This window comes from Suillus subaureus (assembly GCF_016647635.1).
Source record: "Suillus subaureus strain MN1 chromosome Unknown BJ212scaffold_79, whole genome shotgun sequence".
In the NCBI taxonomy this organism is placed as follows: Eukaryota; Fungi; Basidiomycota; class Agaricomycetes; order Boletales; family Suillaceae; genus Suillus; species Suillus subaureus.
This window is the reverse complement of record NW_024538635.1, coordinates 47,631-65,169: the sequence shown is the minus strand read 5'-3', so window position 1 is coordinate 65,169 and position 17,539 is coordinate 47,631. Positions and strand designations below refer to the sequence as shown.

The 17,539-nt window shown below is 44.4% G+C and overlaps 1 protein-coding gene across 1 annotated transcript; it reads left to right on the top strand.

The window, feature by feature from the left end:
* Nucleotides 1-16,783: 16,783 nt before the first annotated feature.
* Nucleotides 16,784-16,981, top strand: BJ212DRAFT_1226084 (uncharacterized protein; the record flags this gene model as incomplete). The annotated part of the gene is made up of 1 exon (XM_041329456.1): nucleotides 16,784-16,981. A coding segment is annotated over one exon (198 nt), but the record flags the coding sequence as incomplete, so codon positions are not given.
* Nucleotides 16,982-17,539: the final 558 nt, after the last annotated feature.

Sequence of the window (17,539 nt, the reverse complement as noted above, 5' to 3'; positions counted from 1 at the left end):
CTTATCCAAAGCTGACACCATGGGAATCCTGTTTGGGACCGTGATTCCGTACGTCAAAGCGTTCACCACCTCGCAATGCTTGCCTCTGCACCCTCTTTTTGATCTCTGGCATGACGTCACGAGTTCTATGTCGTGGAATATGCCAGAATACCAACTATTTTCACTGGTAGATTTATGGCGAATGGCACTCCTGGACGAAAAGGTCTCCTCTTAGTGTGCCGATCGTAATGGTCTCGACAGCCCCCTTGTGCTGTTGTTGTCCAAGGCGTGCGAATGGTCTTCAAAAAATTATCTGTTGACACTCTTTCGTATGCTCTCCAACGCATTCAGCAACAGGGCCTTGGGATGGAAAATTCTCTTGTCAGCCCAAAACAATCTCGCCATCCTGCTGGAACATACTTTGGTTCATGAAGATACTGCTGTTCGGAAAAGCGCCTCGAGCTTGACTTTCAACACCTTTGCGCGTCTGCAAGAGCTCAGAACAGAGAATCTATGCAAGGGCGATGAAGAAGGAGCTGATCATTTGGAGATGGACATATCGATGACTCTGCTAAATGCAGAATGGGAAGCGTCGATTGCATGCGCGGTCCTTGCGGCTATCGAACGCGAGAGTGATGGTGATACAGGTACTCTTTGTTGTCCTTCATCCATGTTTGCGATGTATTTATCACTTTCCGACAGTCCACCGCCAAGTCGCAGCATTGGGACTGATTGTGCGTTTTTCCCCTTTCATCGATCACTTGTTGCCACTTCTCGGAGCCTTGCACGCTCAAAGGACTCTAAAGAACAAGTTCAGAGGAAACGGGAGGAATTGGAATATGAAGGAAACCGCGTGCGTGCTTTTGCAGGAAGTGGCTGATAAATTGTGCCCTCCGAGTGTTTCAATTTGAATAATGGTATTGATGTTCTTTCTTCATAAGCCCATCGGGACGATCTACGTGTTTGGACTGTCACGTTGTTTTATTCGATTTTTCTTAGGTTAGCGCCCTTAGTCTCTACGTACCTACCATTGTTCCATAATACCAGATCGCATGAATGTTTATCTATGAAGAAAATACAAAGATGTCCTGCTGTGAGAGCTATTGTATGATAATATTGTGTATGGCACCAAACGGAAGTACGATGATGGATGAGCAAGAACAAAAAAAAAGCAGGTAACAAAGCTTGCATGAAGGAAGGACGGTGGACCCTGTACTAATGAAAACCATCAGAAGCTTTAGTGGACGTGCAGCAGCTACAAGACCAAAAGCAAGTCCAGCATCCAGCCTGTCTTTTAGAATCATTGGGTGTATCTGTTATGGCTAAGGGGCCACTAGCAAGAGGAGGGGGCATCAGTGGCAGTGTTGTAGTGGCAACTGCTGGCTGTAGGTTCGATAGTGGCAATGATGGCACACCAACTTGTGAGGGAACTTGTTTTGGCTGTGCTTGTGAGGCAGCTCGTGTTTTTGGTGGCTGAGCAGTGTGTCTTTGCTTTGGAATAAATGAGTATAGGAATGAAGAGGTTAGAAGAGAACATACCTTATCCTTTTGAGCAACAGCACGAGGGTTAGGAGCACAATGAGAGAAAAACCTTAGCCATGGGCATGGTGAAGTGTGTGGTATGACATCAGCATCAGGCTGTGAGTGGCCTTGCCACAATGCAGAAGTCAACTGCCATGCTTGACCATGGAGTGTCTGCAGCCAGTCTCATCCACTCTGTGTCTGCAGCCAATCTTGTCCGCCTTTGGTCTGAAGCTACTCTTGTCCGCTCTGGGTCTGCAGCCAGTATTGGCCACTGGAGGCATCCAGCCACATCAGGAAAACCCTCCTGGGCTAAATATTGGTGATCATCGAAAAATATTGACAGATTACTCCAAGGTCAAGCAGTTCAAAGGCGTTCACCTTGATGTGATCCCCAGTAGCGCCATTGCATTTCAACTTACTGTAAGCCAAGTGACAAGTCAGTAATGAGCATTGAGAACTAAGAACACTTACTGTGCAGCCTTGTAAATATCTGCCATCATATAATGGAACTTTCCAGGTGTGTCGTGCTTCAGCTGTTTGAGAGACTTGATGCGGTAGCTGTAAACTTCCCTGGAGAACCAAGTGACTTCCATAAAAGAGTGAAATAGACCTATGAAAAGTTGAGCAGCATATTCACCAAGTAAAGACAAGCACACTACTGCTGTTGCCACCAGTGCGAGGAAGGGAATTGGAATTTTGGGATGCTTTGACTTGTTCTTGGCAATTTCGACAAAGCATGACACAAATTTCATGCCAATGGCCCTTGAGCTATGAAAGAGCTGGTTAGATATCAACAATATGAGGAGTTCACCCTGGTAGGGCCTGTTCCTGATGGGTGTGGCATTATTGTTGGGCTGAAAAAGAGGTACAACTATCAGCGACAGGCAGAGAAAGTGTAAAGGACTCACATCGAACTTCATAGCATAGATGTAAACTAGCTTTTCCATCAATGTTTTCACCTTTGCAAAGTCCTTGTGCCCAAGGCAGAAGTAGCCATCAACATTTGTGCAAGTGTCATCTTTCAGCTTGCAGTGCATTATTGGGATGCGTGCATCCACCTCAGATAAATTAAGGACAATTAGAATTATCCTGGGTAAGCACTGCAACTGAATCAACTCACCAAGGCACCAAGCTGTAAAGCATACAGCTCATCTACTTGAAGATGTTCTTTGATTGTGTCCACACTACACTTCTCAGCGATGGATAACAAAGTTCACATTGAGAGCTGGTGTGGGAAACACAACAAGAAGAGAACTGGAAAGTAGACTTCTAATGTTGGGCTAAATGTGCTATGCCTAGCTGCTATTCAACCCTAAAGGGTTTCTGGACTAAGCTCAGTGCTCAGAGAGGATAGGAAATCATGCTAAAAACTCTCAGTCTCAGACTGGTACTGGTAGATGGTGAAAACTATGATGATTACATACAGTGGCTCAAAAAACTGTCCACATGTTTTGACATTTTTCACTATCTATGATATTGTGTGAGAAGGAACAAATGCCTCAAGGACATGCTTATACCACATTGTAGTATGGCTTGAGGGCTTTCATTTGAGCCCTACACCGTGGGAATCGGTGGAGATATGGTGGAGACATAAGGCTTATAAAATGATAACTCATGTGGACAGTTTTTTGAGTGTATATTAAAACTATATAAATCATTATTTATGACACCACAAAAATCATGCCACTATTATATAAATTATGAAGTGGTGTCATTATGTTATTTTATGACTATATCTAACTATATAAACCAGGATATCTCATGTATCATAGTCATAATCACCATGAAAGCCATCTCCTCTGCTCAAAGAGATAATATCCTCTCTGTCTTATGCTGGCCTCTCTGCTTGCCAAATTTCCTCTAGAACTGGAGTATGCAAGTCCACTGTGGCCAAGTTTATCAAAGAAAGCCACCCAGACAAGGAAAACTCTTGTGAAGGATGTCCATCCAAGCTTACCTCTACTGACAAAAGGGCTATTATCCAACATATCACTACAGGAAAGGCTGATAATGCTGTCCAAGCCACCCATTATATCAATTCCACCATCACTACCCCTGTCTCTTCACAAACTGTGAGGAATGTTCTCAAGGCAGTAACAAAGAAGAAAAAGCCTCTTTTCTCCATCAAACATAGGTAGAGAAGACTAGCCTTTGCCTTAGCTCATCAACACTGGACTGTAGAGGACTGGAAGCATGTTATATGGTCAGATGAGACCAAAATCAATAGGATTGGGTCAGATGGGAAGGTATATGTATGGAAAAAGAAGGGAGATGGCCTAACAGACAGAGAGGTTAATGGGACTGTCAAGTTTGAAGGAGGTTCTTTAATAGTATGGGGCTGTATGGGATGGAACAGTGTGGGAATGCTTGCTGAGGTTGAGGGGAAGATGAATGCTGAGCAGTATGTGGACATTTTAAATGACCACTTGCTGCCTAGCTTGGCAGAATCAGGGATTGATGAAGAAGATATCATTTTCCAACAGGATAATGATCCCAAGCACACATCCAGAAGAGCTAAGGAATGGTTTGAAGAACATAACATCAATGTTCTTGACTGGCCAGCACAGTCTCCTGATGTCAATGTCATTGAACATCTCTGGGGAACACTCAAGAAAAAGCTTCAAGCCTATGAAAACCCCCCTAAAGGAGTATGGGAGCTTTGGAAGAGAGTAGCAGTGGAATAGGGGAAGATCACAGCTGAGGATTGCCAGAAATTAATTGAGAGTATGCCTAGAAGGATAGAGGCAGTAATTAAAGCCAAGGGAGGTCATACAAAATACTAGAATACCTGGTTATTATTGTAAAATACTTGAGTCAAAAAACTGTCTGCATGAGTCACTATTTTGTGAGCCTTGTATCTCCACCATATCTCCACCGATTCCCACGGTGTAGGGCTCAAATGAAAGCCCTCAAGCCATACTACAATGTGGTATAAGCATGTCCTTGAGGCATTTGTTCCTTCTCACACAATATCATAGATAGTGAAAAATGTCAAAACATGTGGACAGTTTTTTGAGCCACTGTAAGCACCAAAAGTGCAAACATAACACTAAGTAATATCTGCCTATACAAGCCCACAGAATATGAAATCCCTACACTGGTTCTTTTTGACTAATTCCAGGTACCCATGGACAAACATCACATGGCACTTGACTTCAGAGATAGCGGCTTGAATGACCTAGCAAGTCTGTAGATTCTGATCAAGAAGTTTGATTTTGCCTTTCTTGGTTTGAACAAGTGAGGCAACACTTTTTTTTGCAGGGGTTTGGACAAGTTTTGCAGTATCTTCATTCAAGTCAGAGGAAATTGACAATTTACCACTGGTAGTGGTACTTTCAGCAGACTCTGAAACAGTGTCATCGACATCGCCCCAGGTCAGAGTCTAATGCATCAAGGACCATGATCAAAAAAAATTGATTTAAATTGAACAGTTCTCACCTCTGTTGCTTGTTTCCTATCAGCAGCAGATGAGCGGTCAGCACCAGAGTCAGACACCTTTGAAGACTTCCAAGGTTTCTGGCTGTGTGTGACCAGTGAAGCAACCTTTTTGTTTGTGAGGACTTATCATATGATGTTGATGAAATGTTAAAGTACTACTCACCTCATCTGAAAGCATCCTTGCAGCTGCATCTAAATCATCATCTTCTGAGTCATTGCCAAGACCTGCTGTGTCAGCATCACTGTCACTGTCATGCCAGTCACTGTCAGCACCTGCATCATGGACATTGCACTGAGCATCATCCGAGTTGACATCACTCTGCTCATTCTCTGAGATCAGTAACATGACATTCACATCTTGCATGGCAAAAGTGTGATGAAGTTTGGTAGGGCGCCGATAATGGGACACTGTGCACACATGACTTGTAAGACTTCCTTTTGGCCAGTGAACAAGATGACTAACCTTTCTTATCTCCTTCACTAAAGCTATCGTGTTCACTGGCCTCTGACTCAGATTTGATGTGCTGACGCTCTGCACAATTTGTTGTACATTAGTAAGTGGCAATTTATATCATGCAAGAAACACATGTACTCAGTGTCAAAGGTTTCTGTGCCAGACTCTGTTTATGAGGTGTTTTGGATACTTTGGTGCTGGGAGCTCTCTTCTTTGCGCCTTGCTTGGCTGGTGATGTCTGACACTTGCATTTGGGCCAAGCCTCTTGCACCTTGCTCAGCTGGCAATGTCTGATGCTTGCATTTGTCCTGCTTTCACACTGTTTTCAGGTTAGTAGTGAGTTTTTCCTTGTGTCCTTCTCACTCACCTGCATTCTTCAAAGCCCTTGTTTTTGTGCCATGTGCCAGTGACTCCAACTCTATGGAGGTTTTTTGAGACTGTGTCTGTGCTTGTCTTTACTGTCACTTACTCTGAGGTGTGGTCATTTTTACTTGTTCTGTTGGGACTTCAATTACTAAAAAAAATTAAGTAGGGAGTGGAAATTTTGGTCTGCCAGGGAGTGTGATTGTTGGGGACTTGTAGGGAGTGTGATTGATGGATACTGCTAGGGAGACTGGTAGGGGTAGGGAGTGAGACGCTAGAGAGACTGGTAGGGAGAAGGTAAGAGTAAAATAATTTGAGTTTCAGAATGGATGGCACTAAATTTTGTAGTACAGCTGCATGCATCACGGACACAGTCTGTCCCTGACTTGACTACACTAGGTGGGTTGGCAGTCTCAAACAATTACCTCAGGCTTACCCTCTTCTGCTTTTGCCCACTTATTTACTTGTTTTCTTTAGTATGACCCTCCAGATGTGCCCAGCATGTGGCCATGACAATTTCACTATTACTGGCCTTAGCCAGCATCTTGCAAAGAGCCACAACTCCTGGTGTCAAGCACTCTACAGGAATTCACACTCCTGAACAAACCCAAACCCAGTCAATGAAATCACTGAAAATTTCGCACCTGAGTCAGGACATCCCAAGGTTCACCACTTTCTTTGGTTAATTTGAAGCTGAAGGTTCTAACTGCTCTTACTCTCAGTTTGACTACTCTGGTTACTTTGAAGCTGATGGTAATGCCTCTGAACACTCTAGTGACTCGGACAATAATCCTGTGAGTTTACTTTGGTTACTTTGAAGCTGAAGGCTCGGTTCTTATTCACTCTCATTCACAGGGAGAGGATAGTGACTTGGACAATAATCCTGTGAGTTTACTTTGGTTACTTTGAAGCTGAAGGTTTGGCACTGAATCCTCTTGTTATCAGGGAGAGGACATTGATGACTCATTCTTTGAACCTGAATGGGAGGTGCCAGTGCAGTCGCTACCTGAGGATGGCACCCTCGATGATATTGACCTACCTGAGGATGGACCCTTTGACAATCTCAATGATGGTGAAGCTCACAATACTAATACTCGTCAAGGCTTGGGCACAGGGGCAGCATGGATGTGTAGTTGTGCCTTAGCCTGACCCATGTGCTGATCAAAGAACATTGCATCTTTCACCTGATCAGGCTGCAAATGTGATGTATGAAGCACAACTCATTGATGCCGAGAATGAGAAGAACCTGTACTACCCATTCACTTTGAAGATCAAATGGGAGGTAGCACATTGGGCCAAGCTTTGTGGGTCAAGCTCTACTGTGTTTACAGACTTGCTATCTATTGATGGGGTGAGGGATTTTATTTGTTGCACGTGTATCTAATTGACAGCAATACTACTAGGTCAGTGAACGGCTGGGACTGTCATTCAAAAACATGAACAAGCTGAACAAGCTCATTGACCACAAGCTTCCAACAGGATGACCAAAATTCAAACAAGAACAGGTCATTGTCGCTGGTGAATTGTTTGATGTATATTACCATGATATCATTGAATGCATTAAGTCATTATATGGGGATCCTGACTTTGCCCAATATCTCACATTTTCCCTGGAGTGGCACTATGCTGATGATGAGACTGTTCATTTATTCCACAACATGCATATTGGCGAATGGTGGTGGGAAACGCAGGTATGTTAGACTTGTTATGATATCAGACTTCATTGCTCAATGTCCTTAGAAAAAACTCGATGCACAACATCCTGGTGGAACTATAGTTCCAATTATCATTTCCTCCGACAAAATGCAAGTGACAATGTTTCGCAACATACCAAAGGAACTTCACCACAAGCCTTCATCTGGTAGTCGCATCCTTCTTGCTTATCTGCCAACAAGCTGCCTCAAACACATTACAAACAAAGTGTCTCATTGTCGTGCTATTGTGAATTTGTACCACATGTGTTTACACTGTGTGCTTGCTCTGCTCATACCTGCTAGAACAGAGGGCATTTCAATGTGTAGCAGTGATGGTGCTTGTCATCATTGTCATCCAATATTTGCTAGTTTTGTCAGTGACTACCCAGAACAACTCCTGACTACAGGTGTCAAGTTTGGAGAGTGCCCGAAGTGTGATGTCAATGCCAAGGATACAGGAAGTAATACAATGCAATTTCACTTGCAAAAACTTAGTGAGGTACTGGATGCACTTGCTGCATTTGACGACGGAAACTTAGTGTTTGTTCGTGCATGTGCTGCTGCTGGCATCAAACCTATCATTCATCCTTTTTGGGAGGATCTTCCTTTCATGAATATCTTTCGTGCTATCATACCAGATGTCCTGCACCAGCTATATCAAGGTTTGATCAAGCACCTCCTGTCATGGTTGTCAGCAGCTTGTGGAGGGGCCAAGATTGATGCCCATTGTTGACAGCTCCCTCCTAACCATCATATCTGCCTATTCACTAAAGGCATCACCTGCCTGTCATGCATAAGTGGCACCAAACACACTCAAATTTGCTGCTTCATCCTTGGGATCATAATCAACATTCGCTTGCCCAACAATCTTAATGCTGGTTGTTTGCTTTGAGCAGTGTGTGGCCTACTCAACTTCCTATATCTCGCGCAATACCCTTATCATAGCTCAGAGACGCTTCACTCACTAGACAAGGCATTGGATCTTTTCCATCAAAACAAAGACATTTTTATTCAACTCAGTATCCATAGTAATTTCAACTTACCAAAGTTGCACACAGTGCATCATTACCACCTCATGATCACATTGTTTGGTACAACAGACAACTACAATACTGAATACACTGAGCACCTCCACATTGACTTAGCAAAGGATGCTTATCGCACTACCAACCACAAGGACAAGTTCATTCAGATGATGCGCTGGCTCAAATGAAAGGAAAATATTCTACAGCACCAGAAATTTGTTAGTTGGTGTCTTGCAGGTGGTCACCACTTCAAGCCATACCATTTACATCCTCCTGATATGACTTTCTGTTGAGAACAAGTGATGATGAAACATCCCACTGTGAAGGCTGTCAGCATTCAAAAATTGGTTGAAGATTACGGCATGACTCATTTTCGTGAGGCCCTTACATGCTACATTGTGCACAAACGTCAAGGTGATCATTCAGTGCCACTCCATGATCAAGAACTTGATCATTTGGCGGGTGACATTCACTTTCCTTTCCACCATCTGCCTGTCTTTCACAAGATCAAATGGTGCTCTATTGATACTGGTGGTTTAACCAAGGGACATGTTACCTTGGACAGTGTCCACACAAAACCTCGACAAAAGTTGGGCTCTTGGCTCATTCATCGGCACTCTGACACTGTTTTTGTTAGACTTGGTTACAAATGATCTCAAAGGTGCATGATTTGGCTGTTACTCAAGGACTCACGGCTCATTGACTTGTTAGGTTTCAGTGTGGGGCAAGTTCGAGTTATATTCTCCTTGCCCCCAAAGTCTTTACAATTGCTCTTCCCACCCACTGTCAACATTCCTCCTCACCTCGCATATATCAAATGGTTCACTCCCTTCCCTTCTGCACCTGACCAAAACAACAGACTGTATAAACTCTCAAGATTGTTGTGAGGTGGTGACAGAGTTAGTAGTATCATGCCAGTGGGTAATATCGTGCATAGTATTCACCTTATACTGAAGTTTGGAGACTTGGCTCCATGAGAATGGATGAGTGAGTGTTAAGAACCATGTTGCTCAAAGGAGGGAGACTGACTCAGAGGGACTTGGCCTCAGCTCATATGCTGTGCCCCTTACCCGAGTATGTGCCCTTCATTTCGTATGAGGTCCAATGATGGTCTGACGAAGTCCGGAGGACTTCCAGAGGCTGGCTACTCTGCTGGAGAGCGCTAGAGGACTTCCGGAGGAGCGCGGGAAACATCCAGAGTAGCACAGGAGAGTTCCAGAGGAATGCAGGAAATGCTCAGGAGAGTTCCCACTGCAAGGTAATACTTCTACAGGAAACAGGATGGAAGGATAGGAGGACAGGAGGACAGGAGGACAGGAGGACAGGAGGACAGGATGACTGAAGGTACAGAGGGCAGGATGTCCAAAGGACAGGAGGATAGGATGTCCAAGGGTTAGGAGGACGGAACATCCGAAGGACAGGATGCCTGGAGGTATGAGGGACAGGAGGTCCGAAGGTCCAGAAGGAATAGGGGCTACATCGGATGAAGTCCGATGTAGAAACGAACAGAGGTAGACTACCCTAAGGTAGAGTTGGAGAGACAGGAAGTGAACCAAAGTCCGGAAAGAGGGTAAGTGCTGGAAAGGCAGAGCTCCAGCCTAGGGAATCAATCCCTAGGCCTGATGAGTAGGACAGACTTAGGTGGACCAAAGTCCGAGAGAGGATTGGGCAAGTCTAAGTTGATATTCAAACTAGGGAACTACAGGAGTATCTATGGGGGTTATATACTGAACAATATCTGAGGGGATCAGTAAGCAAAGGAGCAAGGCTATGTATGAGCATGTGGAAACACATTAGTAAGTAAGATGGAACATAAGTAAATGAACTTGGAGATGAAGACTTGTACAAGGATCAATAAGCAAGATGGAAGAAGAGGTAACCGAAAGCCAGAAAGCAGAGAATGCCTAAATGGGGATAGGCGCAGGATATCAGACAGAGGGTGGGAATAGGTCTGGAGCTAATATCCGGAGGTCTGGAGATCTGGGGATCCAGAAGACAAGGTGGATACAGGACTGGAATACAAGAAGGTGGATATAGTTCTGGAATCTGAGATGAGGTGAAGTCTGGATGTCTTGCTGGATGAAGTGTGCATAGGGTGGACAGGATAGGGTTGTACAGATCAGGCTAGCAGTGAGGATCCGATGGTCCAGAGCTCAGGGGTAAATCCAGAGTGTAGTCAATCCTGCTGAGGTGTGGAGCACAGCAGAAGGGGATCTTGGAATGAGCTGGATATGATGTGGGGTCCGGATGTAGGCTTGGAAGGCGTGGGAATATGATGGAACGTGGGTCCAGATTGTGGGATATGACAGTGAGACTGTTCTTGAGGACTGTAACATGTTTTGGGTCAACTCTTACATTGATAGACACACTTTCTTGATATTCAGATAATACTCAGTAATTCTCTTCTGTTTCAAAACAATTTAATATTACTGCTACATGGTTATCTACTTTGTTTCTAAATAAGAGTGATTAAGAAAAATTATATGAAGTTTCAAAATTACTTGATTTTAGCCCAGGAGGCTTTTCCTGATGCAGTCTTGGCCCTCTTGGGTCTGCAGCCAGCCTCTCCCACCCTGGGACCACAGCCAGTCTCTCCTGCACTGGGTCCACAGCCAGTCTTGCCTGTTCTGAGTCTGTAACCAGTCTTGGCCACTCCAGGACTGCAGCCAGTCTCACCCACTCTGGATCTGCAGCCAGTCTCACCTGCTCTGTGTTTGCAGCCAATCTTGTCCATTGGAGGCATCCAGCCAGTCTCTTCCTCCCTGAGTTTGTAGCCAGTCTCTTCCAATCTGGGTCTGTAGCCAGTTTTGCCCACTGGAGGCATTCAGCCAGTCTTGTCCACCCTGGGTCTGCAGCCAACATCTCCCACCCTGGGTCCAGAGCCAGTCTCTCCCACTCTGGGTCTGCAGCCAGCCTTGTGTGCTCTGAGTCTGCAGCCAGTCTTGCCCATTCAGACCATTAAACCAGTCTTGTCCAGCCTGGGTCTGCAACCAGTCTTGCCTAGCCTGGGTCTGCAGCCACTCTCTACTGTCCAGCCAGTCTCACCAGCTCCCTGGCTGCACCCACTCTTGCCTGCTCTGTGTGTTCCACCATGCTTGCCCATGTCAGCTGCCTGGCCACTCTCCACTCTGTGGCTGTGGTATATCTCCCCTAGCTTTGACTGGCAGCAGCATATTGACCTCGCCCTGTGGCCAGGCTTGCCTGCCCTGATTCCCCAGCCACTCTTGCTCATTCGGTAGCAGTGGTACATGTGGCCTAGACATGACTGACGATGGATCTCCCTTATCCAGAGTCTGCAGCCAATCTTGCCCATCTGGAAGCTGTAGCCAGTCTTGTCCCCTTGGCATCTGCAGCCAGTTTCATTCCCCCAGTGTTTGCAGCCAGTCTTGCCCACCTTTTTGCAGCCACTCTCATCCGCTCTTTGTCTGCAGCATATATTGTCCCCCCTGAGTCTGCAGCCACTCTGATGATACTTTGCTGACATCCTTGACTTGCTGCACTGAATGTTGAGTAGCATCAGCCTAGAATGGTAATGAGATCAAAATCAGATGGTTTTTTTTATAGATGTATAATGTACATTGGGCAACGGCTTGTAACCATCATGCAGGAAGTGCACTCAGTTCCTTGAACATAGATGCAATGAGAAGAGCTATCAAAACTCACATTTAAATTCAGGAGGAGGCCAAACCCATGGGCTGCTTGAGGGGAGGTGTCTCTAATGACTGTCCATGCATACACATTATGGTCATGACAGCCAGTGGCTACTAGCTGTCCATCTGCTGAAAATGACACGCAGGACACTGCATCTGCATGCTTGATGGGTGAACTGATTGGCTGGCCATTGTCAAGGTTCCATAATTGTGCTGTCTTGTCACATGATGTGCTTGCTAAGATGCAATCATACACTGCAATGGCATTGACACCAGCAGAGTGCTCATCCAGACAGATGATCTGCTCCCATGTGGAAGTGTTCCATATCCTAATCCAGTGATCAGCTAACCCAGATATAAGCTCTGCACCCCAGGTCAGGCAGGACACTGTGTCTGTGTGTCCTTTGAGAGTGGTAACCAGCTCTCCTGTCATGGCATCCCAGACCTTGACCGAACAGTCCCTGAGTCCAATAGTTGAAGACTCATCAAATCCAGCAGTTGCAAACATATTTGTGTCTGGCAAATAGACAACTGCCTCCACCCTTGTGTGTCTGGTCTCAGTTAATGCAAGGAGAGTCTCTCTGTTTTCCACATTCCATTGCCATGCAGTACCATTGAGGGATCCACTCACCACTTGAAGCCCATCCTGATGCCAGCAGACAGATGTCACAAGCCCTTTGTGACCAGTCCATTTATTGATAACCTTGCCTGTGTCAATGTTCCACAACCTCACTGCACCATCTTTGCTCCCGCTTGCTAAGTTCTCCCCATCTGGAGACAATGCAATTGTGTGCACATCACTTTCCATGTCCCACCAGTCATCCCCTATCTGCTCTCCGCTCTTCAAGTTCCATACTTGCAGTGAGCCATTGATTGAACAAGTGATAATCCGCTGTCTGTCAAGCAGGTGCACTACATTGGAGACAGGTTTGGTATGTCCTTCAAATTTCTGGCAGGGAATTATCATTAACATCTTGGGAGTCTCAATGTTTGATGAAGAGAAATTTGAAGGCAGTTGCAATCGCAGGGACATCTTTGGTATCAGACTTGTCACAGAATGGGATGCTACCTGGAACACCAGCAACAATCTGGGGGTAGGCAAAGACATGATGATTACTTGATATGACTGCTATTTCAAAATTTATCCACTAACTTATGGTCAAGGTCATCACTCACAGGTGTTTTGTTGGCACACTATGAATGGAATGAACAATACATGGAGGTTGAACGATGGAAGTTCGAGTTTGTAAGTATGTTATTTATTCATGTTATCTTCTTGTCTGCCACTGGATGATCAAATCATAAGTAGGCTGTGTATCAATGTACCTCAAAGCGCCTAACCTTATTGGTGAGATTTATGCATTTGGGTACCTGATCCGATTGCTGTACATGAATGGGCAGTAATTCATTCTTGCTGACCTGTACATATCTTCTTGATCATACAGCATCAGCAGTGTGTATATCCAACATCAGCAAATCCAAAATCCAGAAATGAGCCTTTGAGGCACTGTTTGGGAACTATATTTAGTCAGTGTCAGCTCACACGCCTTTTTAGTCATTATTGCACCTTAGGTGACTTGGCTCCAGTGCAATACAATTTGCAACCACAAAAAATGGGCAAGAAACAATAAATAATATATTGTAAACCTATCTATACAGATGAACGTAAACTACAACCCTAAATCTGCCTCACCATGTGCAATGATTAGATTACATAGAGAAACATACCATTCTCTCAGTGCATCATCAAGATGGATTTGTCTTATCAGCACTATGATAGAATTATAGATATCATAAAACTGTTCAGCGGATGTGTCAACATTTTCGTATGTACCCTCATGATATGCCTTGATGGCATTATGAACTGCAGCCCCCACAAGACCAAAGACACGGTCAAGATTCTCCAAGTTGATGTTGGGATATAGCCCTTCCTGCCATATGACATCTACAATCATGTTCATTAAGTACTTGGCCTCCAAAAAATGTGTGGTTTCGACCCCATTGACCTATCAGTGTAATAATAAGTTGCTTTAATGTCACATGACGAGACACTTACTATTTCAATCTTGTGCAGGAAGTTGAGAGGTACCCTTGTGCTATGCCAGCCCTCTCCACAGGCGGGAGGCGTAAATTCAAAGCATCTAGAACGTTATGTGAGGCATATGTCTTGAATAGTCTCCGCATATGTGACATTGACATCACCATCTCTTTGTGCACTTTTGGTGTCTCAAATGATTCATAGGGAACTAAATATGTATATATATATCAGCAATGTTCTTCATACAATTGTTAGTACTCACCTTCTCCGATTGCGTTGATTCTGGCATCCTGCAACACATTTGAAATATGTGCATCTCGTTGCCTGCGCATCGATGAAACGCCCTCTGTTTGCAACATCATGCAATGGAGAAGCATTTTTGCCTCAGTCTTGATTGCCTTGATCTTGTCCTTTTTGAGTTTGACAGGTGCTACCAGACTAACTGCAGGATTAGCTGCAGATGATGGAATCTCTATCTGTGCTGGCCTGGGTGCAGGTGTGGGAGGGAGATGTTGTTTGATAGTGCGTGGTTGGCCAACTGAATGCGTCGTCTGTAGCTCCTAGCCAAAGTAATTAGTATTAGCCATAAAAAAGAAAAAGAAAAAGAAAACGTACATGAATTACACCACCACTAAATTTGCCCTGCTGAACCTCTTATTCATGGGGCAACACAACACCTACTATTGTTGGTGTTGGTGCTGGTGCTGGTGCTGATGCTTGCCCTGGCCCTGGACTGGGTGCATGCAGTGCAGTGGCATCTCCAAGGTCCAATAGCATATGACACGCCACCCCAGAGCCTCCAAATTCGAATAAATCATGGTATTGAGGCTCCAGCTGATTGTAGAGGTCGTCTTCCTGATCAAAGAGCTGATTGAAGAAGTCAGGCTGGGGAACGTGATCATTAGGGTGGGGAGGGTGATTGTCGAGCTGGGGAGGGTGGTAGTCAGGCTGGGGGGGTGGTAGTCAAGCTGGGGAGGGTGGTAGTTGAGCTGGGGAGGGTGGTATTCAGGCTGGGAAGGGTGATAGTCGAGTTGGGGAGGGTGGTAGTCGAGCTGGGGAGGGTGGTAGTCAGGCTGGGAAGGGTGATAGTTGAGTTCGGGAGGGTGGTAGTCAGAGCCCATGTATGTAGCCGTTGACATACAGTGGCTCAAAAAACTGTCCACATGTTTTTGCATTTTTTACTATTTACAATATTATGTGAGAATACATAAAGACCTCAGTGACATGCTGATACCATATTGTAGTGCTGCTTCAGGGCTTTGGATTGAGCACCACATCGTGAGAATCAGAGGAGATATGGTGGAGATACAAGGCTTACAAAATCATGACTCATGCAGACAGTTTTTTGAGCACATATTAAAACTATATAAATCATCATTTATGACACCATAACAATCATGCCACCATTAAATAAATTATAAAGTGGTGTCATTATGTCATTTTAAAACCATATCTAACTATACAAACCAAAAATTTCCATATGTCATGGTTATATTCACCATGAAAGCCACCTCCCCTGCTCAAAGGGATAATATCCTCTCTCTTTCCTATTCTGGCCTCTCTGCTTGTCAAATTTCCTCTAGAACTGGAGTATCCAAGTCCACTGTGGCCAAGTTCATCAAAGAAAGTCACACAGACAAGGAAAACTTCTGTGAAGGGTGTCCATCCAAGCTCACCTCTACTGATAGGAGGGCTATTATTCAACATATCACTACAGGAAAGGCTGATAATGCTGTCCAGGTCACCTATTACATCAATTCCACCATCACATTCCCTGTCTCTTCACACACTGTGAGAAACATTCTCAAGACAGCTCATCTCAGGTCAGTAACAAGGAAGAAAAGGCTCTCCTCTCTATTACACATATGCAGATATGACTAGCACCCTTCTTGTTTCACATATATACCTTGCCATCTGACCCAATCCTATTTATTGTGGTCTTATATGATCATATAACATGCTTCCAGTCCATGTAATCCAATTCTGATGGGCTAAGGCAAAGGTTAGTCATCTCTGCATATGTGTGATAGAGAGGAGAGCCTTTTCTTCCTTGTTACTGACCTGAGATGAGCTGTCTTGAGAATGTTTCTCACAGTGTGTGAAGAGACAGGGAATGTGATGGTGGAATTGATGTAATAGGTGACCTGGACAGCATTATCAGCCTTTCCTGTAGTGATATGTTGAATAATAGCCCTCCTATCAGTAGAGGTGAGCTTGGATGGACACCCTTCACAGAAGTTTTCCTTGTCTGTGTGACTTTCTTTGATGAACTTGGCCACAGTGGACTTGGATACTCCAGTTCTAGAGGAAATTTGACAAGCAGAGAGGCCAGAATAGGAAAGAGAGAGGATATTATCCCTTTGAGCAGGGGAGGTGGCTTTCATGGTGAATATAACCATGACATATGGAAATTTTTGGTTTGTATAGTTAGATATGGTTTTAAAATGACATAATGACACCACTTTATAATTTATTTAATGGTGGCATGATTGTTATGGTGTCATAAATGATGATTTATATAGTTTTAATATGTGCTCAAAAAACTGTCTGCATGAGTCATGATTTTGTAAGCCTTGTATCTCCACCATATCTCCTCTGATTAGGTATGCTGAGCTAAACCATTGTTTGGCTCAAAAGACCAGCTGCTTGCATGGATGGGTTCTCTTCCCACCGGACCAAAATGGTGTTCAACAACACTTGAAATAACAGGCTATCCAACTGTCCAACCAGTACAGCTCATCTGGTGTGATGGCTTAGAAGTAGTGGAAGATCTCTTCACCAATCCAATTTTCACAAACCACATGACATATGACCCACACATCATGGTCGATGGTGATGAGCATGAGTATAGTGAATATTTTACAGTGCGACAAGCATTCGAGATTCAGGTAAAATCCCACAACTTACTTACAGTGATTGACTGATGCTTTGGTACAGGACCAACTTCCCAAAGGCGCTACCATAGTTCCAATAGTCATTGCATCTGACAAGACACCCATGACATGGCACACTGGAGGGCTTGAAATGCACCCTATCTTCGTCTCAATCGCTAATATTCAGTCTGATGTATGGATGAGAGTAATGAGTCATGCTTGGCAATGCATTGGCTTCATGCCGATTCTAAAATTCACCAACATCCATTCTGACTACCAAATTATTCTAAGTCAATGGCTGTTTCATAAGTGCATGGATATTATCTTTGCAAATGCCAAGGTTGCAGCCATGACAGGCAAATTTATGCCTGATCCATCTGGCCATGTACAACACTGCTTCATGCCTCTGGCTGCTTACACTGCAGATTTGCCAGAACAGCAAGTGATCGCATGTGTCTCGAAGGTCACTTCTCCTATTATGTTGGCCACCTCTCAATCCTT